This window comes from Hesperophylax consimilis, chromosome 18, assembly GCF_061612785.1.
Source record: "Hesperophylax consimilis isolate HC1 chromosome 18, BYU_Hcon_1.0, whole genome shotgun sequence".
Lineage (NCBI taxonomy): Eukaryota > Metazoa > Arthropoda > Insecta > Trichoptera > Limnephilidae > Hesperophylax > Hesperophylax consimilis.
Window position 1 is genome coordinate 13,909,570 of NC_142853.1, and position 25,211 is coordinate 13,934,780.

The 25,211-nt window shown below is 32.8% G+C and overlaps 1 protein-coding gene across 1 annotated transcript in view; it reads left to right on the top strand.

Moving 5' to 3' along the window:
- Positions 1–24,215, top strand: part of LOC149415400 (uncharacterized) — a 39,941-nt gene extending 15,726 nt beyond the window's left edge. Inside the window, exons 2-4 of the mRNA XM_089642210.1 lie at positions 16,047–16,057; positions 21,175–21,495; positions 21,589–24,215. Coding sequence (XP_089498336.1) covers positions 16,047–16,057; positions 21,175–21,495; positions 21,589–24,215 — 2,959 coding nt within the window. The remainder of the gene's footprint in view (positions 1–16,046; positions 16,058–21,174; positions 21,496–21,588) is intronic.
- Positions 24,216–25,211: the final 996 nt, after the last annotated feature.

Here is a 25,211-nt window from a genome sequence, read left to right on the forward strand (position 1 = left end):
AAAATTGATGTAGATTGTGGATTGACATTGCCGAAATGAATTAAGTACTTTAGATAGCAAGTAAGATTAAATTTATTGTAGCATTGTTGGAGCACTTTATAAAAACACTATTAGAGGTTTATGTTTTGGCTTCGAAACCCATTCACATTTTTAGTGTTTTTAGATGTTTAATGGTGGGTGTAGCGCGAAACCTAATAATTTATCAAAACATTTTAATCTGTAAATGACATTTAATGATTTTATTAATTAGGTTTTCAGTAACCCTATATATCCAGAAATTTTGTTTAATACAAAGTTCTAAAAAAACGTATTTCTGTATAAGATCCAATCCAGAATTATTGCAAAGTAGTAAAAAAACTTTATTTCCGTTTAAGATCCAATGTAGAATTATTACAAACTAGTAAAAAACCTTATTACGGTATAAGATCCAATGTAGAATTATTAAAAAGTTGTAAAAAACGCTTATTTCCGTATAAGATCCACTGTAGGATTATTTTCACTTTCGTTTTCTTGTCACGGAATATTTGGCAACCACCACCCATCAATTGAATTTAAAATAGAGGCCAAAATTTTTCACTAAGCTGAATAAAAAGTTTTTATCCAAATGTGTAGTAAAGTTCTAGTAAGGATGTGTGGTACCTTATTTATTTGTGTTTTGAATTATAAAATATATCACACACAAATATACCATTAAAAAAATCGATATTATATGATTTTATATTATATTATTAATCGATATTATTTGTGAGTTGAGGATAAAACTATTTAAAAACATAATTTTGCTCTATTTACTATATGAATACGATTGAATATAAAATTTAAAAAAAAGAATTTAATAAACATTTTGATGGGCGTAAATTTAAATCACAAATGACCGACATACGATATCTAAATTAAAATTTGAGTCTATATTGTCTAGTCGCCAATTTAATACAATATAAAACACAAATAAATATAAATGGCACACATTAGTACTAGTTATTTGCTCTACATTTTCATTAAAAAAATGTATTCAGTTTTGTTGGGTATTTTGGACTCAAATCCAAATGTAAGTTGTGTATAAAATAAGGGCGTAGCGGCTCCTCCACGATTTCTAAATTATTTATTACGTCAATCTACCACCACAATTATTAGTAAAAAATTAATTTCGTGTCGTATATTTATCATAAACAATGGCCAAAGAAAAGTACTTTTTTAGAACAAACCAGCCATAAATACTTCACACATTGATTGACACATAATGTGACACATAAATTATAATGTTGTCTAATTTATCTTGTAAGTAGGTACTTACTTAGGAATTTCAGTTTCTAAAACCGTTTTTGTAGAAAGTTTACGAAAAAATTATGTTTCGTGTTCAGAGCTGCGTATTTATAAATAATTAAGTCTTTTATTTAAAGGTTCGGCTGCTTTCCACAATATTGTGAAATTGCGAAAAATTAACTTTGATCATTTGAACTTTAAAATAAATTTCTAAAACACAAAACATGGCATTAAGAATATTATGTTAATCAATGAATAACGTTCGTCATTAAAACTATGAAACTAATTTACTAAATATAATTGTCATTCACATTACCCATATTCTTTTCTCGCATGAAACAGTCTAGATTCTACTACACCTATTGAGAAATTAAAATAAATAATTAACACTGCTTTGAAAAAATATAAATCACGTTAAGGCAACAAATCTGCACGATTATGTTTCATCATTTTCACCCGAAATACCACAAAGTCGTCATTACCTCGAGGAAACAGACACGTCAACAACGAATTTATTTATTTTTCTCTCTTCAGTGATATTTATACAGCACACTCCTAACTTACCACAGGGGTGTTTTTTTTCAAATATTTTTGACTTCCCCTTCAATGGTGTTCCAGGTGATCAGTTAATATTATGTAGAAATGGAAAGTCAATTTATATTTTAGTTTTATATGGAAGTTTGGAATCGAGTTTAGACTAAGAAGAGATGAAAATGTTTGATAAAAGATAGGATATTTGTTTACAACCAAAAAATATGTGAATTAAAGTTCCCATTTCTAGACCACAGGAAGCACAATCTGGGGAGTCAAGCACATGCATTTGTTGGATGTCTTCGAAGGTGGGTGGCAACCGAACAACGTCCAATTCTCATTCGTATAAGTGAAGTATTTTAAAAAATGGGGAAATTATTTAAACCACGGTCTTGATGCGATAGTTCTTTGTATCGCGACATGTATATCGCTGTTATATTGACTAGAGATATGCCAGTACTCTGCCAAAACATTGCGGAATCTATCTTTGAAGATGGAAAAATGTTGATAGGACAATGTAACAATATGGTTGCATGCTCCTTGTTTTTTAAAGAAATCCGCAATATCTCTACCTACGATGCCAACATGTTCAGGAATCAAAAGCAGAGTTACAGATTTTCCAGAATCAGAACTCGAATAAGACATACTAAGTGATCGTCAGGAGAAATAGGAGAAATGGGAGGTTGGCTATACGTTTTTGGAGGAGACTGAGAGTCACAGAGTCAAATTATTTTTTTTATTATACACGGTGTTAAAGGACGTACTTGACTTACTTTAACCAGAGATTCCTGATATTATTTTGAGTAAAAAATGTATAAGAAAATATTGGAGTCCGGTGAAATTTTTAATGCTTTTTTTTTCAACTAAAAACTTAGAAAACCGGCAGGAATTGGACACCTAGAATCGATGTGCGGGGCTAGGCGGTTACTTGGCTGGACGACCAGCGAATTTAAAGACTTAAAAAAAATATCAAAAAATCAAAGTCATCGGAGAACAAAATTTCATGTACAATTTTTACTCCAAATAATGTCAGGAATCACTGGTTAAAGTAAGTGCGTTCTTTAACACCATATGTATATTTGAGAGATTCAATTATTGCAATGGGTTTGCCAGAAAATAGTTTGAATTTGAATGAAATAATCTGTTATCAGAATTATTGTAGTATATGTTAATAGTAAGTTAAGGCTAAGTTAAGTAATATGCTAAAAATCAGAATAAAAATTGATCAGTTTAGTGGTTCAAGGTGACCAAGGCGATCGCTTTTAGTGACTCCGGGTCATCGCACGCAGAGATATGAATGTTCCCAGCAGACCGACTGTCTGTCACTTCAGAGCCTCTGATGTTTCAGGGGGAGCATAGAATCTTGTTCACCACTACATTTCACTTTCTTTCTCGCCGCGTTCCCATTGTGTTATGACGTATGATCAGTGAACAGCCAGCAGTGACACTCGTACTCCTGACCAGCTGGCTTAGTTTAGTGAGGTATACTAGTTAAAGATACAATATTACAAAAATTAGTGTGGAATAGTTTGCTTACAAAAAATAAACTAACCTACAATACAAATAATGTTACTGAATTCTTATGAGCTGTGGTCCGTAGTAGAAGGTTTTATGCTAAAAACGAAAAACCTTCCGATTTGCGACTTATTTTGCAATTTCATTGCTAGTTTTTGTAAAGTTTTTCAAATTACCATTTCCATTTTTAGATGAATGTTCGGAAGATATAAAGATTTTTTTCTGATTATGATCATTGAAAAAAAAATGTAAAAACAAATATTTTTATTTATAATTATTATTGATTTTAAAAACGATCGTATGTTCCTAAACGGTTTGACCTGGTCACAGCGTGATTCTGATGTAGATAACGCTACTGGCTGGTAAGACGGCTGTAACCGGCGATGGTGGGCGTGACGTCAGCAACGCCATTATTCACAAACAAAAACAAACGTGCGGTTTTAGTGGCAAACCTTAAAAGACACATTTTAAATCGTTACAGAAAAACAATTTAAAAATTCCATCTAAATTTTAATATTTTTTCAAATAATTATTGCAATAAAAAAAACTGTAAACATACCCTATTGCCGTAAAGAATGCACTCCAAAATATCACATTTAACTCAAACTTTAAAGGGCACAATTATAAATATTTCTTAGATAAGTTACAAGTATACTAAAGCCATAGATTTAACTCAAACGTAATATACACCAGCTTTATACTATGATACATGTGCGTTACTTTTCTTGATCTTGAATTGACCATCAATAAATTTGTGTACACAAATCAACCTTTTTTTCATCATAATACATAACATAACAGTACATACCAGATAGTACTAGACCAGCGATTCACGAGCTTAGTTGTAAATTAAAAATATATAATTTTCGTCTCCAGTATCAATGTTTAGAATTAAACAACAAATATGCACACATTCTTAGCCCAGCTCATATGTGCCACGTGGTACATATAAGTACCATCCCATTCCCGCAGGAATTTATAGTGGTAGTTTTATTTTATTTTATGAAAAACCACCGAGTACTGTGATTTTCTCACAACACCATAAAATATGAGCACATAGAGAAAACCGTATTATGTTGCGTTTTAAGACCACTAAAACCCAGTGTGGTTAAAGCTATTACTGTACAGTGCACATGTGTGTTTATGTGGCTTATGATCATTAGAGTGCTGTGGTTTGGGTAGGTTCCTGTTCGAAAACGGAAATCTTAGGCGAAAGTATGCAAATGCAAGGTAATGCATGCTGAAAGCGCCAGATAAGTGTCTGTTGCCCAGATTGTCATCTGAGTGCAGTCTAAGCGGATGGAGGCTTCGGTGTTTATCTAATATAAGCGGGTTTCAGTCATAATTATTCGTGCAGATATGCACATGATAGATACTTATCTTTTAAAAGATCTAAATGTATACCTACCTATCTACTATCTTTTCAGTGAGAACGAATCAATTTCGTAAAAGGATCTAACGAGAGTGTCAAATACTTTCATTTCACCGACAACATTGTCACTCGTACAAAAACCTAAAAGTAAATTACGCTAACCTCCTAAAATATTTTCATACTTGTTACATATACATATACCTAACAAGATGTCGAAAACAGATAAAAATGACGAAATTTCAACTAAAGTCACCACAATAATATTTGGGTTAAAAGCTGATGACAACCAAAAAATTTAGACACTCGGTTTTATTATTAAACCAAATGTTATTATTAAAAATCGCAAAAAGTCTAAGTAAAGACATTTCTTGAATTCTTCATGCCTAACAGGACAGATAGATGATATTTTTGTAGCATCACTATTTTCTGATCACATAAATTCAGTAGGATGCTCGTGAATTTGACTTATATCCCTATCCTTATTTTACACATTTTAATTAGATGTTGATGTATAAGCAACTGTTAAAAAAATTTATCAATGTGGAAAAAGTGTGAGTTTTTTTTAAATTTTTGTGTGTAAACAGGTATAGTTTTTATGGACAAGCTCCTCACAGTTTTTTCCCGGGCATCTTACCGGGAAGTACTTTAAAATTATTAAATCTTGGTTTTTTCACTATGGTTGTCATCGTCATTGACTTGGACAATTATAAAAAGGACTTGCCCAATTGTTTTATTGAATTTACCGACCTGATACTCGAAAATGTTAAAAAATTCTTAAAAATGGACTCGCCCAAGTGTGTTTGAAATTGAGATATCTACAAAATGTACCAAAATCATAGTCTAGGGGAGGAACAGTGGAAACATGATAAAGGAAGCGGCTACAATCAAAAGAAGAGACCAGTGCATTACAGATAGACATTTTCTTGAAATGAAAGTTAAATTGAACTAAATTTACCAACAAAACGATTTTATGTTATGTTTATTAAATTAAAGAAAAATGATAGAATCTGTAGAAACTGCCTTGTCGCAGCACAGCTTGACTACTTTTTTGTTATTATTTAAATTCTAATATCAATGTTTATAATAAATAAATGGGAAACGACCATATAACAGAAAACCCCTGGAAAAGAGAAAATTTTCAATATCTTAATCTACCTAGCTATTAATTGGATATCATAACAGATTAAAAAATAAAAAGACGCACTAACAATAATGAATTTTATCAAGAAACTGTATAATATCATTTAAACCGCTCAAGTGAAGACACTATAAGCTTTGTAATTGTTAAATTGACTGTTTGATTGATGATCGGATGCTGCAGAGGTAACAAGTTCCCATAATTGTTTGTATGTCATCCTCCGCCAGAGCCTACGTATTTGAAGGTTTGACAATAGAAACCTGTCTCGTGGCGCATCGCGCAATAATTGCTGCAATATGAGGGTCAGTAATGCCACCTTCCATCCGTGGGCATTAGGGCTGACTGCGTTATAAGTATAATAATATTAATGTTTTATGTAAACCTTAGTTTTATTTACAATCACACTAAGCGAAAAACATAGATAATGTTTTCTGTAGTATTGCTATTTTAAATAACACTTATGCTTGCACCAGACTCCAAACACAAACTCCAGAAATGTCCTTATCATGGAAGCCTTGTCTTTAGAATCGAGTATCCAAGTTTACATTTGTGAATTATATAATTTTCTCTTAAATGTAGTATAAGAGAAAATAAAGAATGCCTTTTAGAAAATCTATTCTTATTTATACTTTCTTACTTCTATATGTGTATTTATATTCTCTACGGGATGTGTGGGCTTGCAATAACCCCCCACATTCTGGAATGAAGACTGTTATAACTGTTAGAACAGAGCTAGCAAAAACAATGTCACCTCCTAGAAATTTTTCTCTCATTCTTATAAGTAGCTAGCATAAAACTTAAGAATATAGATAATTTACGTGCACCAGTCTTGCCTTTAATTTAAATACATTAAATGAGGTGAAATATTTCAACATTTCCAAAATATTTAAAATCGATTTTTTAATAAGTAGAGCTCAATATGGAAGGTTTTTTTCAGTTCCACGAATAACCACGAAAGCCACATATATTTCTGTTATAATGAGGCTAAGCGTTCCTAAAGTACCTATATTCAATCAGTTTTATAGTGATGTGACTGTGACACGGTGACAGCCCTAATATGCATTAATAAGTTAGTCTTCGTGTCTAAGCATCCGAGATGCATTATTGTAGGCGGAGATCAGACAGACAGAGGATGCTGCAAATTGCAGAGAAATTGTTGTTTATGGCCAACTGACACTTTAAATGCTCATTGAGAATGGATTTACTATCGTTTAAAACACAAAGCTGCGAACATGTTTATAAATATGCAATAATTCTACAAAGCCAACAGAATTGTTAATCAATATCCGATTTGTCGCAAAGAATTCATCGATCAGCTTTTTGAGATTTCTGATCAATTCAATTTGAATGTAACTATTTTCCAAATTTGAACTCTTTTGAAGTGCTTTAATCAAGTTGTGTGAAATTCATGAAGATATACTCAATAAAATAGATGGGATTACCTAAGCATGTATACGCTCTCTAATGATGTTAAAAAACTAATCTGAAGATTCAGAGTAACTAGTCCAGCGCACAGAAGTTTTCCAGCTTTAAGAAATGTACAGATTCAACTATCAAGCTTCCAGCATTTTCTCTTTTGGAAAATTTGTTTTCAAAAATAGAAAAGAAGAAACACAGCTCGAAGGTAAGCGTGTGATGTTCACATTACAGGACCCTAAGGGTTCTGCAATGTGTGAATGTGGGTCCAAATAATACAATGTTGTAGATGTGCACTCCAGTCAATCCAGCTGGAAGGAACACAAACAACGCGGAGTGTGGACAGGAAAGGAATAAACAACGCAACAAACGTGACTTGCGGAGCTACTTATTTTACCGACTATGTTCACATTGGGAATGCTTTGTAACAAACCATAAAAAGTTAGAATGCACGGCTAAATATAGGTTATTCGTTGCATTTTCATAAATCCGTGAGATAATTAATAAGTGAGTTCTATTTATATTCCAGTCAATTTCATCACGGTTAGTTTATTCATGTTTCTGATCTGTAGGATCAACTTGCCATTGCCAGACGGCCGGCATAGTCCAGTGGTAACGCATTGGACTGCCATTCCGAAGGTCGCGGGTTCGAACCCGGCGTGCGCAAATAAATTTTATTTGATTAATTTGTGTTATTTCACAATTAATTAATTAAAATAATATATAATATATTTGCGGCACGTTCCAGAGTGGAAGATACTACCAGTATCGCCCTGGTGTAAGACCACCATTCAGAATTGAAACGTTGCTTCAAATGGCTTTAGCCGTATTTAGTGACTAGATCTGAATAGCCAGGTACTTCCCCACCTTCCTCTTTCACTTCCCCAATTACCTTCAGCCTCACAACATCCCCCAATCGGGGATGCCATAGTCTCACTGGCTCAAGACGGGAGCAGTTGGGACTCTTGTGAGGTATTCACTATAAAAAAAATATAAAAAAAATTGGTGATCGCGAATGGGAGAGCTGTCTCTTTTCGAACAAACTGATAGGCTTTTTTATTGTTGGTTGGTGAACCAACGAGTAAGTAGAAGCTGGTGTACTTACCACCTACTCGTTTTGTTAATTATGTAATTAATTAATTTAATGTTTGCATACGGCATGTACCGAAGTCTCATTGGCCATCCTCGTGTGGTTGTCAGATAGACAAAAAGTAAGTCTCCTTGAATTAGTATTGAACTTGATCGACCGTGTCTCGTTCAGTTCAGAACTCCCATCGGCATATCTGTGCTTTGAGAATGTCAACATCCCAATGTAGCGAACATTTGTAAAACTACAATACAATTTTGATTTCAGGCAAACTCAGTCTCTCAGCCACAAAGTCAGTGATGCTAGCCACCGGTGAAAGATAGGAAGTGTATTTTCGTAATTAAAAGTAACACTTTATCCTAGTATTCAATTAGTCTTACTTCAGGTATTTACTGTCTGAGTTGACAAGCCATTTTGTCAGATGTAGCAATTAAAATTTTCTCTTTGCTTAGATCTCTGAACAAGTGAGACATATATTATTAATTGTACTGCATCTAACTGAATAATATATGTAGCTTGATTCACGTTCATTAATTTACCAAGAAGAAACATACAAATAACACATCTGGAAAGAAGAGAAAATCTAACAGACGTTAATAATGCTTTCAAATTGGTTCTTTTTTTGATCTATCAGGTGTAAGTGGAATGTAAAATAAGCCCTTATGTACCATGTCTCACTGTCCAATACTGAGAGAATGTGACGGTGCGTAGCAGGTGGCAGAAATACTTATTTTGTTTCATGTTTTCAACATGTCACTTGAGCCCAAAATTACGTCATCATTTTTTCTCTCCAATACATATTTTTGTTACCAACTAGAATATAATGGTTTATACGATAAACACTTTTGTTATAAAGACATCATATTACATTCGGGCTGATGCTATTGTATCACTTCTCGTGAAGATAAGAATTGATAAAAGCAGAGGAGTCCTTTTTAAAAGTTACTTTTATTTTTATTTTATCCTTGAGCAGTTCTACAGTTGAATGAACAGCTCCATGACAGAACAGCCTTTATATAATTAAGTAGATCTCGGTCGGAAGGACTCAATAACTACCTAACAGCAGCCGTGATAAAATGTAAACTTATCTGTACCCGCCTGTAATTATTATCAAGAGAAAAACTAAGAACCATCCCACGCGTGTCCTCGGAAATAATTGATTCGCATCCTAGACGGTGCAGCTAACTGGATGCAATTTACGTGGGATTTTTGTAATGGAACCGGTCTTTGAAAATTGAAGTTGTGTATATTGGTAGAAGTTTTACTGTTACTGCATATTGATAATTTCAAAATCTAAAATAATTTATATTATAATACAATATTATATTATTTCTTATCGCAGAAGGTTTATGTACGAGATATCACAAAAAGCTTTATATTTTTAAGTGGAGAGATTTTCCCAAAGGAATTTGAATCAACCATGAACCACAATGTATGTATGGTACATAGACATAGTAAGGCATGGAACTGGCAAAGCGTGCACGCAAATATACCGAATGTAAGCACAATGGTCTAATTGAATGGTTTGGTGTACATGTACATGCAGAGGGGAAAATTTGTACTGGAGTATCGGAAGAATTAATTAGGTTTTGATGCAGTGAATGGATGATGTCGAGGATGCCCCCCCAGAAATACCTGGTACATTCGATTCAATCAAATACTAGAGTTGGGTGCTATGGAAAGTAACACTTAATTACATTACCTATGCTACTAAAACGCTCGCACCCATTAAAAGAGTGTACCCATGAAAACTTTTAAGAATAGTTAAACACTTTTTATTGTAACCGCACAAGAGTCTCAACCGCTCCCAACCGTCCGGAGCCAGTGAGGTACATTTAAATTTAATTTATATTGTAGGCATCCGTAATTATTTGAAGAATTGAGGAAGTAGAGTTATATTATTCCCCTGTTTTCATATTACTTCAGTGTCGGAAACTTCTGACAATGTCAACTTTTCAGTCGATGGTATTGCAACCAGAAATTACTATTTTTTAAAATTCAGATTTATTAATATTATACATTCATAATTCAAGTTTTCTTATTGTAAGATTCCTAAAATTTGGGCAGATACGAAAAGCTTAAGGTTATTTAAACAATGATAAAATATAACTCAAGTTTTAGAAATTTCATTCAATAGCATCGTTCCTCATGCCATGCTGTGCTATAACACCTGTTCTGCCGTTTGATATCTTGAACAAGTCGTGGTGACTACGGCTGAAGTTTTCGCGTATTGATATTGGAAAGTTTTGGGGAGGTTTTCAGGCACGTGTACTAGGCATGCTATTTTAATGTGACTACCGCAGCCATCACAGCAAATGGGACTTTGGCATCCCCAATTGGGGGTATGTTCTGAGGCTGTAGTTGGGAGCGAACACGGCCAAAGCCATTTCAAGCAACGTTTTAATTTTGAATGGTGATCTGATAGTGAGATTATCTCCCACAATAACACAAAATAAACTTATTGACCACTGCAGTTTCACAGCACCTACCGAGCAACTTTGATAATTTTCCAATATTCCATCAACAGTACAATGTTTACTAAACGTTAAACAAAGCTTTCATGTTCAACGTTTATTCCCGTTTGGTAGATAAGTTCGGCATTTCCTCGATACATCCGTTCCGTATTGCTCTTTGACCCGAAGCTATGGCAGGCAATTTCTATTTCACTTCCCACAAAATGCACTACGATAATAGGCGGTCAATGTAGTGAGCAACTATAAATAAATCATGAATTCAAAGTGCATTTATAATGATATGTTCCAAGAAAGCTAACACTTGTTGTGTGATGTTAGTTACAATAAGACAGTACCGTTGTTTTATACCATTATTTATAAAATTGTTGTTGCAGAATAGGCGTCGCTTTGCCTCGTGCTTCATCAATGTCTATTTAATATTATTATAGAAATAGTAATAGCGATATTTGGATAGTTATCATAATAACACTTCGAGGATGCTTAACAAAGTTAAAAAGAAACAGAAGTTAGGAAGAAACAGAAGTTAAATGTATAATTGAAATACTCCAACAGTCCACTTAGGTTAACTTTTAGCTGTCTGTTAGGATAGCGGTCCACGAAATTATCGAGATCGAAATTCTTCTTTTTATTGTAAAGCGACGTGTTTCCAAGGGTCAGTTGTTTGACATAATTTGAACAATTCGTCAAACTTAAAAGTTAATTTTCAAGTTCTGTAAAAGTTTCATTCAAGGTAATATATAAATATCTGTGTTTCACAGAACTGAGATAATACCAGAGCCTAATATAACTTTCACAGAACTTACAAATAACTTTGAAATTGTTGAATTGTTAAAATTTTGTAATACAAGTGGCCCTTAGATTATTAACTCTGAATTTAATTTATTGATATAGTATGCGCCCCAAAAGATGTGTTAAAACGTCGTCCTGACATCTTTCTTATTTATTTTGTTAATATTGTTAATGTTTGGGGTTTGAAAGAGCAGCTAATAGAAATTTTCAGAAGTTATAGTTTTATTTTTGGAGTATTGTGCCGTTTTGCGCTGCCTCCTTCTTCAAACTTGTAACAGATTACACATCTTCACTGATGATGGACACTGTAATGCTGTCCGAAACGTGGGCTGAAGAAGGAGGTAGCGGTATAATACCACAAAAATAAAACACTTTAATACATTGGCCATAAAAATCTCTATGTTAAGAATTTATTTTTATAAATAATACAGACCTTTTACTTAATTTAGTACGATCTTCTACTTCTCTTGTGTATTTATAAGATAAGCAATATTACCGAAGAGTGTGAGCATAGTTGTATATTTCACTTTCTAAGGTGAGCAATCAACGGTAAATCACGTGTTTGTAAAACATGTTTTTACCAACATTTTGTCAAACGTGACTCACAAAAAGCGTATGTTTTCCTTCGAAAAATGTGCATCTTTAGATTTTAATGAAATTCAATCCCCTGAAGTTTCACGGTATGAGCATTTAACACGTTGATACATTGTGGACATAAAATAGTTGTTTGATGGCTAGAAATGTGTGCCTAGGAAAGTGTTTTACTGACCACTTCTGCAGCGGCTACTGGTTTAGTTTTGTCGCCATTCCGGATTTGTAGACTTTTCCTAGAGAAGCGGATTCGACGCCGACTGAAGATCAGAGAAATAATAATTTCACTTGATTCAGTTTACAGATTAATATACTATGAATTGCATGTCGATTACTGTATTTAAATAAATTGTAATGAGCACGCAGCGTAGAGTGATATGGAGAGGGCTTGCTAAAATGTTAGCGGCCATTAGAAAACTCTAATCATTTTCACGTTATTAGTATAAACGTACTAATTTTAATATTGTAATAATCGATCAATGGATTCTAATACTGAGGACGAGTTTTTCACAGAATTCGAACAATTTATCAAATTTCAAAGATAATCAAGTTCTGTTATTATTCAAGTACCTACTGTGGAACGACTGGCCCACTATGAAGTATTAACAGAACTGCAATAGAACTTTTACAGAACTTGAATATTAACTTAGAAATTTGAAGAATTTTTCAAGTTCTATAAGATAACTTGCCCTAACTGTCGTTTGTCGTTGCAAAAACTGATTTCTCGCTGATGTGTCTGCTCTTATTTTATAATGCTGCTGCCCTCTCCTCTCGCTCCTTTTTCAGAATAATCTTCAACCTAGAGGAACTAACATTGTTTACATCAATGTTCTCTTCTAAGGGATTCATTTAGAGAGAGATTAGATGGCAGAAGAACAAAGGGGCAAACCCAAATCGGTTGAAGAATTGATGCAGGAGTGGAAGGGGTAGGAGTGGGGCTGTTAATTAAGGAATTATGTCGCCGTTAGTAATTAGAAGGGGAAAAATGGATAACTAGGTTAAAAAAAGAAAAGAAGATTGTGTACAATTTTTTCATTCTGAATTATATGGTTGAAAAGGGGAAAGGAATAACGAATTTACAAATAGAGAGAAATTTTAGTGTTCTGGTTTAAAGTCAATTCTTGTGATTTTGCTGTACAGGTACCTACCAAATATGTATTCACCAAAGAGTATCGACAATCATAGTTTCAATAGTAATCACCGATAGAAGTATGCGGTTGGCGTTTTTGTATGTCCAAAGAATGTTCAACTTGCATTCTTCCGCAAAATTGATATTTAAAAAAAAAAGTGATCAAGTCAGTGCCATCGAGCGACGACAAATATCGAATGTTACTGCAGTTTTTTTTTCTGAATCCAGAACATCTCCACAAACCGGGAACAATCCACGTAAAAATCAGCTATTTTCGGCTAAAAGTTTATCTTTTCGTGTGAATTATTATTCAAATCAAAAGCTGTCACACCTAGATAACTTCGACATTAACATATTGCCTTAACACCAATATGTAATATTAATGTACTGGTATTTTACAACTTTGATTGATTGTATCCATGCACCTGAAAACCTCAATTCTAGCCGAAAACCTAAACCCAAACATTAGGTATTTATAGGCTTGCTGCTCTGTAAAACAAATGATTTATCCACTGCTAATAATTTAACTAAAGAGATTCTTAACTGCACACTATAAATCGAACAGATCGGTACCTACACTTTTATTACACTTTATAAATACATACATATTTATGTAGATTATTTTTTTAGATATTTTACATTGCCATGGTTTATCTTTATGCTTAAATATTCAAAAACATTTATCCGAATTTTACTTTCAATATCTAGGAATTGGTCCATCTATTTATTACCTATTTTTACAAATACTATTTGAGTTGTCAGTGTTGTGCATTAGTCTTTCGTGAAATCTGGTTATTTAACTCAAATTTGCCGTGAATTTAAGACGTTATTTTCAAAAGTGGAACATATTGATTGAAGAATTCAGACAAGCGATTGAGAATGTAGGTAGATAGCTACCTTTAATATTATAACATACGGAGAAAAATGAATATTGCTAATTCATTAAGAATGTCTTCAAATTGTTTGAAATTCCGGTTGAAAACGGGATTGCATAAGAATGAATTAACAAGTTTCTGATAAACTTTAGTAAATTACGAAATGTTGGAAAACGTGTTCATTAAAATCCGAATATTTTCACATTAAGGCGATGCACTACGTCGTGTAATATTTTAAATTGAGCCGCTATCAATAACAACCCTTACGTACATGGCGATAAGGTTTAAATTTCCGCTTAACACCATCCGCCTGTTTTGATTTATGCAAGAAAAAAACATGGCCAAAAAGTGCCTTTTCTTTTATTTTATGGATGTTCAGGCATAAATATTTAATTTTTTTCCGATCATTTTATAAATAACTTAATTTGTCACATTATACAATAAAATCATAACAGAAAATGGGTTCGTAAGTAGGAGATTTCGAACTTTAAAGCAGTTTTCATGGGCCTATACATTATTTTTTTCTGGGCTTATAAAAAAACTTATTTAAAAATACTCGATTATTACAAAGTTCAAGATGTATTCTACTCGCAGTATTTAATTAAAGCATCTGAAACATTTCTAGGCGACCAAATTTTCAAACCAAAAACACATGATTTTGCATTACTACGTATGGCATCGCTTTAAAACGAAAATTCTTTGTATTGTCTTGATTTATTATCAAGGCAAATCTATAAAAAAATACTTCAATTGATGTTTTATTAATAAGGTCGGTTAATTTATTGTGAAGGCAAAAATATATTTTTCTCCGTGCATTTTAACAGAAATATATTTTAATCGCTATTTCAAAATTGGTACTGATTTTTCAAGAATTTCGACTATCCCGTGTCTCCGCTAGTGATGGTATAATAATATTATTTTAAAAATTACGTACTGTAGGCAAATAAGTGGACACATTTTTTTTTACTTGAAAAGCTACTAGTTTAGTATATACATATTGTATGCATAACTCTATGATAGTCAAACTACAATATTAAATTGATATTAACAGGAAGCTACAAGCCAAAAATGTGTATATTCTTGGTAAACCTTATATTGTAGGTAATACGTACTGTAATTTGTAATCCATTACCAGTAAGGGATTACAAATGCTTGGATTTGTTCTCAGAATCGCTAAAGACTTTAATAACATAAAAACTATAAAATTACTATACACGTCTCTGGTTAGAAGTCAGGTTGAATACAATTCAACCATTTGGTGTCCTCATTTCAACTCTCATTGTTTACAAATTGAAAAAATTCAAAACAAATTTTTACGTTTTATTAATATTAAAATTGGTATTCCTATTATTGAAATCAATTATGAAAATTTACGCAGTAAACTTAACTTATCGAAATTATCTGAAAGGCGAAAAATATTTGATCTCCTTTCATTATATAAAATTGTTCATTCAAGGTAAGACTGCCCTGACACTATAAATTTGCTATCTTTACATATACCTCCAAAATATACTAGACGGAATATTTTATTCCACAACAATAACTTCGCTACGAATTCTGTGTTAGAAAGAATACATAGGTTGGGCAATGAACTAAGTGATTTCGCTGACATATTTAATTTAAACTTCAATACATTTAAAGCCAAATTAGTTCACCATTTTTTAAATGTAAATAATGTATGAGAAATCATTATACTTTATTTCGATTTTATATATATATATATTTTTTTAATTTATTTAATATTTGTATGTTTTTTACAATAAATATACAATTTATACATATTATACAGTGTTATAAAGGTAAATAATAATAGCTTTTCCTCACCATAAAGAGACGAGGCTCTTGTGTTTGGTGAGTGAATCCTAGCTCAATTATATGTAATCATGTAAGTAAGTAAATAATATATTTGCAAAACCAAAGGGATAAGTAAGAAATAGGCAAGATTTATCAATAATACAGTTTCAAGATTTGAAGGAAATAATAATAAGAGTAAGATATGGACTTTTATAGTAGTTTTAGGTAATTATTTAATTTTATTTTAAATTCCTGAATATCTTCAATATTTTTTAGATATAATGGAAGGATGTTAAAATATGTTATACCTAGATAGAGATAGGTATTTTGTGTGTGCTTTGTATTGAGTTTTGGGATTTTGATAGTTTTTTGATATCTTGCTGATGAATTGAATTGTAAGTTATTTAACTGTATTTCTTTATAAATTTGTAGAATTGAATATTTTTTATAAATATTGTCTATTGTGGGTACATTGAATATTGAAAAGAGAATCTCAGTAGAAAATTTGGATGGTTTTTTCAATATTACTTTAATTATCAATCTTTGAACTATTTTAAGTGGATTTAATATATTGTTATAAGTTCCACCCCAGCCAATAATACCATATTGTAATATAGATTGTACAATTGCATAGTACACTCTTTTTAGGTTTTCTAGTCTAACAATATTTCTAAGTCTTATAAATATATAAATACATTTTCTAATTCTTTTTACAAGTTCGCAAATTTGTTTATTCCATTTAAAATGTTGATCTATATATATACCAAGATATTTAATTTCAGAAGTTAGACTAAGTATAGAACATTCTTGATTGCAATTAGTTCTGTTACATTTAAGTTGATGTATTATAATTTTTAATTCTGGTATTAATTTAAATTTGTTGATAGAGAATGGGATACATTTTGTTTTTTCAGTATTTAATGAGAGGAGGTTTTTATCGAACCAATTTTTCAGTATATTAATATCAGTATTTGCTAAGTTATTAACATTATTCCAATCAGTACCTTCAATTATTATGACAGTGTCATCAGCATAAGATATTATTTTTCCATTTAATCTTTGATTGAATATGTCATTTACATAAATGATAAACAGTAACGGTCCCAGGACTGTACCTTGAGGTATGCCGAAGTGACTTGTTTCTTGTTGACTAAGTACATCGTTGATTTTTACGACTTGAGGGCGTTTGAAAAGGTAGCTTTTTATCCATTCTATAGCTGTACCACTTAATCCAATGTTTCTTTATTTACTTATAAGTTTGTCGTGTGATATGCTATCAAAAGCTTTTTTTAGATCTATGAAAATTCCAATGCATTTTAATGATTTATCTAATGAATTATGAACAAGACTAGTTAATTTTGCAATTGCATCCTGAGTGCTTCTACCTAGTTTGTTTTATATTGTTTGTTTTATACTGTTGTTAAAAATGAAATTTGTAATTGTTATGTACTTAAAAGCCCAATAGGACATCAATAAATAAATAAAATCGCTTGACAAATGGAGTCTAGAAACGGTCGATTTCAAGCACAAATCTAGTTTTTATTTATTTTGTAAATATTTCTATAAGAAAGCAAAAAAGTTAATCAAGTGAAACTGTCACAGATAAACTTAACTATAATACTGTTTTTTTTAAAGTTGTTTCCTTTACGCGTTCATTCATTTCTATTGAAAATAATATTTTTAGTAGTTTACATTTATATTTTTTACTTAGTAATATTTTTTTTATTTGTATTCTACTCCAGCGAAACGATAGGAAAACCTTCAATTTGTCTGAAGCATATTTTTGGTATTCATAATATACACCAATTCGTTATAAAGATTAATCAAATTGGTGATTTAGCATTAAGCTTCGCCTTAAAAAGAGTAGGTAGTTGAAAAAAGTTGTGTTAACATTGTGATTGTAAAACTTTCCCACGAAATCAAAACGGTTTTCTTTTAAAAAACCATTCCAACAACTCATTGTTGGTAATCAGTAATCACGTTGTTTGTCATTTTAAAAACATTAAATAATTATTAGTAACACTAGCACAGACCCGAAAGACAGACATGCAATCACGGGATATTATGTTGAAAAATTACGACATCTTTCAAACATATTAAACAAAAGAAATACACATTTAAAAAAGAAATTTCATAGTCACTCTATAGTTTATCTGATATAATGTATGCTTTCCAGTTCCAATTTTAACAATTAATAGTTCATTGAACTTGAATAATTGTACGCATTACGCAGGAATACGCAATCACTTCACGCATGTACCCATGCACCGACAACCGAAATTGGTATGTTTAATTATATTAATCTATACGGCAAGGTAATGTTTTCAAAGTTAGTTAATCAAATACATATTCAATGTTGCCAACCACAAAAATAGAAAGTCACATCCGTTTGAGAAAATCGAATCACGAATAATGGTGACTGAACTTTAACGTCAACTAAATGTTTTCACGAAATGGCAATACCTTCACGCTGTCGGCTTTGTTACGGTTGAATCTTATATATATATTCTATAACTTAGTATAAAGGGTGCTCACGAAGATGTGGATACGCCTAGAATGGAACAAGAACGTTATTTCAAATATATTATGAAGATTCTTCTCATTCTTTCATCTCAAACAACGTTTTGTCCACATTACACATGGGAAAAATTTCCTTAAAAAAAATGCTAATTTATTATGAATCTCTTTAAATTATTCTTATTGTAATTGAGTAATAAACGGTATTGTAATTGTAATTGGTTAAAATACCAATAATTTACGGTTCAAACACGTGGTCATAAAAATCCTAACATTTTTGCATTTAGTCGCATGATATTATTAAGAGTAGGTGCGTGAACACGGGTTCCGATATATTTATCAATCAACTAACAAAAGGGGCTTGCAGTCCCGTTTTTAACGGATTACCAATAATTTTAAGAGATTTTTAATAAATCAGCATTACTCATTTTTTCCGTGCATTTTCTAAATTATTATATATATTTTATTTTTTTTATTTAGGTTTATGTCCAGCTGGGCTTTTATATAGATTATGAAAACATAATATGCCTCGTGAGTAGTCGAAAATTATACGAAATGTTTTTATATCATGAAATAATAAAACCGTTAAACTAAATATAAAACTGTATTAATAAAACATGTGACATATAAACGTAAAATAAAATAGAAACTGATTCAAAATTATGAGACAAATCACTTAACCCCTCCAGCATTTTAGGGTCATATATGACCGGGGGTTCATATTTAAGTATTTTTATATTTATTTCTATCATGCGAAATAACGTAATTTCTTGGACGTCAGAAAGTCAAATAATATTTTTTTCCAGTTTTCCTCAAATATTTATACTGGATGGCATTAATAAAATGATAAAAATAGCCGTTATGAATAAATCGTCATATTTCGGTTTAACTTTTTAAAAATTAAATTATTTATTATATAGCGTTTTTGACAACATTTTCGAAATATATTTTTAAATGCGTACACCGGAAAGATAAATTTATCTAGTTTCTAAAACAGTATGTTTTTTACAGAAAATTAAAACTTAAGATGTATATAGCGCATTTGAAATAAACTGAAAACATTTCAAACTGAACAAAAGTGTTGAAATTACTGAAGGGTTAAACTTTATTATCTATGATACCTGCTATAATTTGTAGGATTTAGCAAAAAGCTAGATTAGATCAAAAATAATTCTCTACTGGAGTCAGTAAATATATCAATACCACCCCCAATTTGTTGCCTAGAGGCAATGGAGGCACAGATGTGTCTGGAAAGATGAAATGTCATGCATGCAATTGGTTAGGGAGTATGTCTGATAGTTAGTTGTCTATGTGTTGCAGAAAAATTTTACATTTAGATAATAGCACATGTTGTCTGAAAATTACTTATAAAGTTAAATTGAATAATATTATTTGTATGGAAATTACTTCTATTACAAATTCATTTTTCTTTGTTAAAGCAAAAGCACATTTTAAGCCTTTTTTAAGTCTCTAGAAAACATTATTTCTGTACATGTCTAACGAGACACTGGTTTCAAAACCCAATAACTAAACTTGCAAAATTGTGCGCAGTTTTGAAAAGATTTTTTTTTTTTTTACTGCCGTGCAGTAACTTTCAAAATAGCATAAAAGTTATATATAAATACAAAATAATTTCAGCAATATTAAAAAAAAATTACAGAAAATGTAAGATACTCTATATTTCAGATTTTTGATCATTTCTGTTTTCTATAGTAGATCACGATTTTCAAAGTTAATTACAGACAGCTTTAGTAAATTAACCCATGAGATCAGAAAATTTTAAGTCTTATTTAGTCATAAATAAAGATTTAATAAATAAAGCTGTGTATAAATCTATTTATAAAGCGTTAATACAGTTGTTCTTCCAAATTCGTGACAGCACGATTCACGAAAAAAATTCTTCCGAATCAACAATGATAAAGATAAATTCTGTTACTTGCTTCTCGGATATGAAATAGATAGCTTATAAATTCATTAATAAAAGATTAATTCATTTATTTATGTATAAATTTACCAAAAATTGTTATTTATTGATTCGAAAACTAGATAAGCTTATTTCTCAGGCTCCAATGTTAAAAAAAGTCAATATAAATATGTTTTAAATACTTAAATTTATGGCATCTATTTGTATTACTCTTCCTATTCTGCATCTCTTACTATTCTGTACTCATATAAATAGTGACTTTATGTTCGAATTCCTATATTATACGCTGATTCTGTTTGAGATTGTGCAAGTGTACGTAGGATAATAATAATAATAATAATAATAATTGGATAATTTGTAGAGCGCCGTTTTTGTGAAAAATCACCTCAAGGGCGCTGTACAATTTATTTCAGGATGCACTATATGATTAAATACCTGGTTCGTGGCAGATACAGCTTATTACTATTCCTATAGATATAAGGAGATATTTGTATTTGTACTAATTATTGCTTATAATAATTTGTTATCCTTTATGCTATGCATAAAAAACCTTGTCTTATAAACATTAGTTTAACATTAAAAAAATAATAATAATAGATTAATTGATTGTAAAAGTATTGAGAAAATAATTTTCAATAACCTAGTTTCAATAGCGTGTCCTTTGTTTGTGTTTTAGCCGAATCAAAATGATTTCTGTTTCTAAGTAATTTGTTTCATCTTTTCAGATGGGTGCCAAGACTGTATTCCTCCTCTGTGGAGTTATCATGCTGGCCATGTCTTGCAGTTCCTTGAATATTCGAGAAAGACAAGGAAATATAACGACCTTGAGAAATTTCGTTCGAAGAACCGCCATGCAACCTAAAACAACAAGAACTGAACTTAGGGTTGCAAAGAGTCTTAACCCAGACGATACGCAAACCTTAAATGTGATGACTAAATCTGGACAAGTAGCTCAACTTATCGTCAAGAAGAGGGATGGTAAAGCAAGCACCACACCACCGCCTGCATCACCATCAACAACGACAACTACAATTGCCACAACCACAACTGAACAGGTACCAGCTATCAATGTGACGGAAAGTAACATAGAAGAAACCACCCCAAGGCCATTTGTAGCTTCGCAGCCTTTGTTCCAGGGTGATTTTTCACCAATTCGATCTGGACAGCAAGAAGGAAGAAAAATGCAAAACGACCCCAATGAAGACGAAGAAAACATCAGCGAAAGGATTTCGAATTACAACAAGTACTATTTGAATCAACAAAAAAATGAAGATGAAGCAACAGTCAAGGCTGAGTATGGAAACTGGTCTCCTGTTGTGTCACCTTCAGCATCAATTGAATCAAGCATTTCAGAAGAGCAAGGAAATTCCAAGGACGAAGATCCAGAGAGCTTATCCGTGTATAGTGGAAGCTCTTCGAACATTTTTAAACAACCCGTTTATATAACATCTGCTAGTTACGGTGAGAGTAGATCACAAAGCAAACGCATTGATATTGATGACGACGCTTCAAGCATTGTGACAAAAAATGACAGAAATCCCGTTCACATTGAAGTTGTAAGCACCAAAGTTGAAGATGATTTCAAATCTGCCTCAGTTCCCAGGCCAGTTTTCATTAAATCTGACACCATGTTCATTGACGGTAAATCTGCAAATGTTGACTACAAAAGAGGTAAGTCAATATTTAAAATGGGTGATGACGGAATTCCAGAAATTCACGGCGTCCGTATGCCCGACGATGAATCAGATGCTAAAACATGGAGAAACGCTCGAGTTATAAATGGCGAGTTACTGCCATATCCCGTTGGTTACAAACCTAAAGCAGCTTTTCCTGAATCTGACAGTAACACCGAAGAAGATGCTGCAAGTTTTGGCCCTTTCATGAAAGAAGACAATTTCCCAGATATAAGTAATAGAGGAATTGGTCCATTTACCACAGACGACAATGTGAGACCAGAAACCATAGTAGTAAGTGATAACATTGGACCATTCCTGACTAGTGATAACCCATCGTACAGTAAAAAAAATCTAATTTTAAACGATTATCTACGCAAAGGCTACGGACCATTCACTAAAACTGATAACTCAAGAGTTGCTAATTCTAAGCTGATTGAATATATTAAACAAATTAATGACCATGAATCGAAGAGGGATTACTTCGGAGGGCGTAGTTCTCGTTCAGAGAAAGAAAGTAGCGTAAGATTTCCAGATGCCTTGCAAAGACGAATGCTTCAGCATCCTGGAAACCATGTCTACCCTCCTTCCCAAATGTACTCCCCCAGAGCAGAAGCCTTAGTGGCTCCCGATGCTTCCAGCGATGGATCTCGTAATCCCGTTTTACAGTACGCTCATCCTGAACTCGGAGTACAACCAGCAAAAGCCAATTCAAAGGAAAACAGAGCGGCTTCTGCAAAAAAACCTCAGAAGGTTGTATATTACATAGATGACCCGCATAGCGACAGGTCACCGTATGCCGTTGAACCAGCCATGTCAACAACAGAAAACTACGGAGCGAGCGATGACTACCTCACGAGGGAAAATTACAGACAAAATAAATATTACGACAATACTGATTATAGTAACTTCAATAGGTACAACTATTACAGACCAGAGTTCAACCAACCGCAACATCAACAGCAAACTTATGGATACAGAAAGGTAGCAGAACAGCCCCTGTGGAGAAGAATTACTGACTCCATGAAAGATACGCTTCAAAGTGGCATCGAATCAGTACAACAATTTACAAGACCCGTTTTTGACATGACGAAACCTATTCTGGAACCTATCGTGAAAGTGACCAAGCCGGTTATCGAACCATTGATGGAAGCCACTCAGAAAATATCACATAATTTAGGATTTTCCAATGCACCCCGTCCTTATTATGGACATGGGTACTCTGCTGACGACAAGATTGGTACCGTTGCCAGCGCAGGGTCCGTCTTAATTCCAGCACTAGGACTCATGGCTGGGGGGGCAGCTTTGGGATTAGGAGCTGTAGCAGTAGGAAGATACTTGGACGTAGACATGATGAGAAGTGCAGGGATGAGCGAAGGCATGATCAAAAGGCGACTACAGATGGAGCATAAAAGATCCATTGACCAGGCCCATTATGATTATATTCAGGCTATCCAGCAGCAAGATGCCGACAAAGAGGATTTGAAGAAAAGAAAAGTTTATAATGATAACTTGAAAATGCCCAGTGAAAATATATTTTTCATCGTAGAAGCTCCAAAAGCTGAAACCTACACTTCACCTAGACAGCAGGCAAGAAGATTTAGACGCAATACAGACTCTGTAGAAATTACTTCCAACAAACCTCATCGAAGAGTGAAACGTAAAGAAAGCTATTTAAATGAGCAAATTGGAGACTTGAATGTTCAAAATGATGAATTTAACACTCAAAATAATAAATTTGATCAATACTCTGAGATTGTGGACGTCTTTAACGCACCAAGCGACATGACTAAAGAAGAAATTTTCTCTAACGTTCAGAAAATAATTGAATACACAAATGAATTCGATCAAGACAAGCCCAGAAGTCACTCGGTGAAAAGAAGATCATTAGACACGAACGACGATGTATTTTACGAAGAAGATAAAGCAATGGAGAAAATGGTCCAGAGCCTGGAGGTGGATAGAGTAGGACAGGGATTAGCCAGTGATTTCCTAACACAGATTCACAAGACGGATTGGACCAACACTCCCTGCGCTAAGAAGACCTTCTGCGAGGTCATGGCTGCGCAGCCCGCTGATGAGCTCTTCCAAATGGAGAAAAAGATGGACTCTTTCCTTAGAGTGTAAGTAAAATATTTATTTTGAAATTGACTAGATTTTGTCTCCACCGAGACCGTCGTGGCAGAATGACGAGCACATTGACGTATACGGGATACAAGAATACGTTGCATTTATATACAGTTATCATACGTGCAACATAATAAATTAAATCACAGAATTTTTATACCAATCTCCAGCGTGGACTAAGAGTGGAAGATTCAGGGTCGCTCTTGTGATATTTTTTTTTTGTATTTACTCAGCACTTGAGGCCCAAAGGAAAAAAAATCTTGAAAAGACCCTTATTATAGACAGAGGCCGGCAAATTGTCAACCACACCTGAATTATTGAACTTTAAGACGAGTCGTAGAAATGACTCGTTCTCGTGTGTTAAATATCAACAAGGCTACTTGGCTTTAGCCGTATTTACAGTAATGTGCTTGGCAACTATTTTATTTCCCATCATTCTTTCTCCAATATGCCACAGTTTCATAAAATTTGCCAATTTCTACTTCCACTAGATAAGGGCAGTTATGGTAGTCCCAGAGAGAAGTCTTAAGTGACGTAATCGTTCTAGAATCTTCTGACTTTTTGATTTTCATACAAAACGTGTGAGAACGTACTACCGTACGACCTCTCTCTATGACAATTATAGAACTTTTATTCTTTATCACAAACAAAATAAAAACATGCATGCTATCTATCACAGCCGTACCTTCTATCACGTTATGTGTATCTTCCACTCATGCGTAAACTTGAATTTAAAAACCCCTTAAAAGATTTCGACTTCTGTTCTCTAGTCTGATAGCTAAATAGCCAATAAGTTAATTTCAATATCATTAGATTAATATTATATATGTCTTTATCCGTGTACATGGTACAACGTGCAATGAATGTGCAGTGCATTTACGTGCTAATACTTACAGTCATTGACTAACAGTGCTTACCGTACATTGTATGCAAACCGGAACACATGGTCTTGCGGGCAATTTTAATAATATCTGTCTGCTTATCCGACTTATCTCA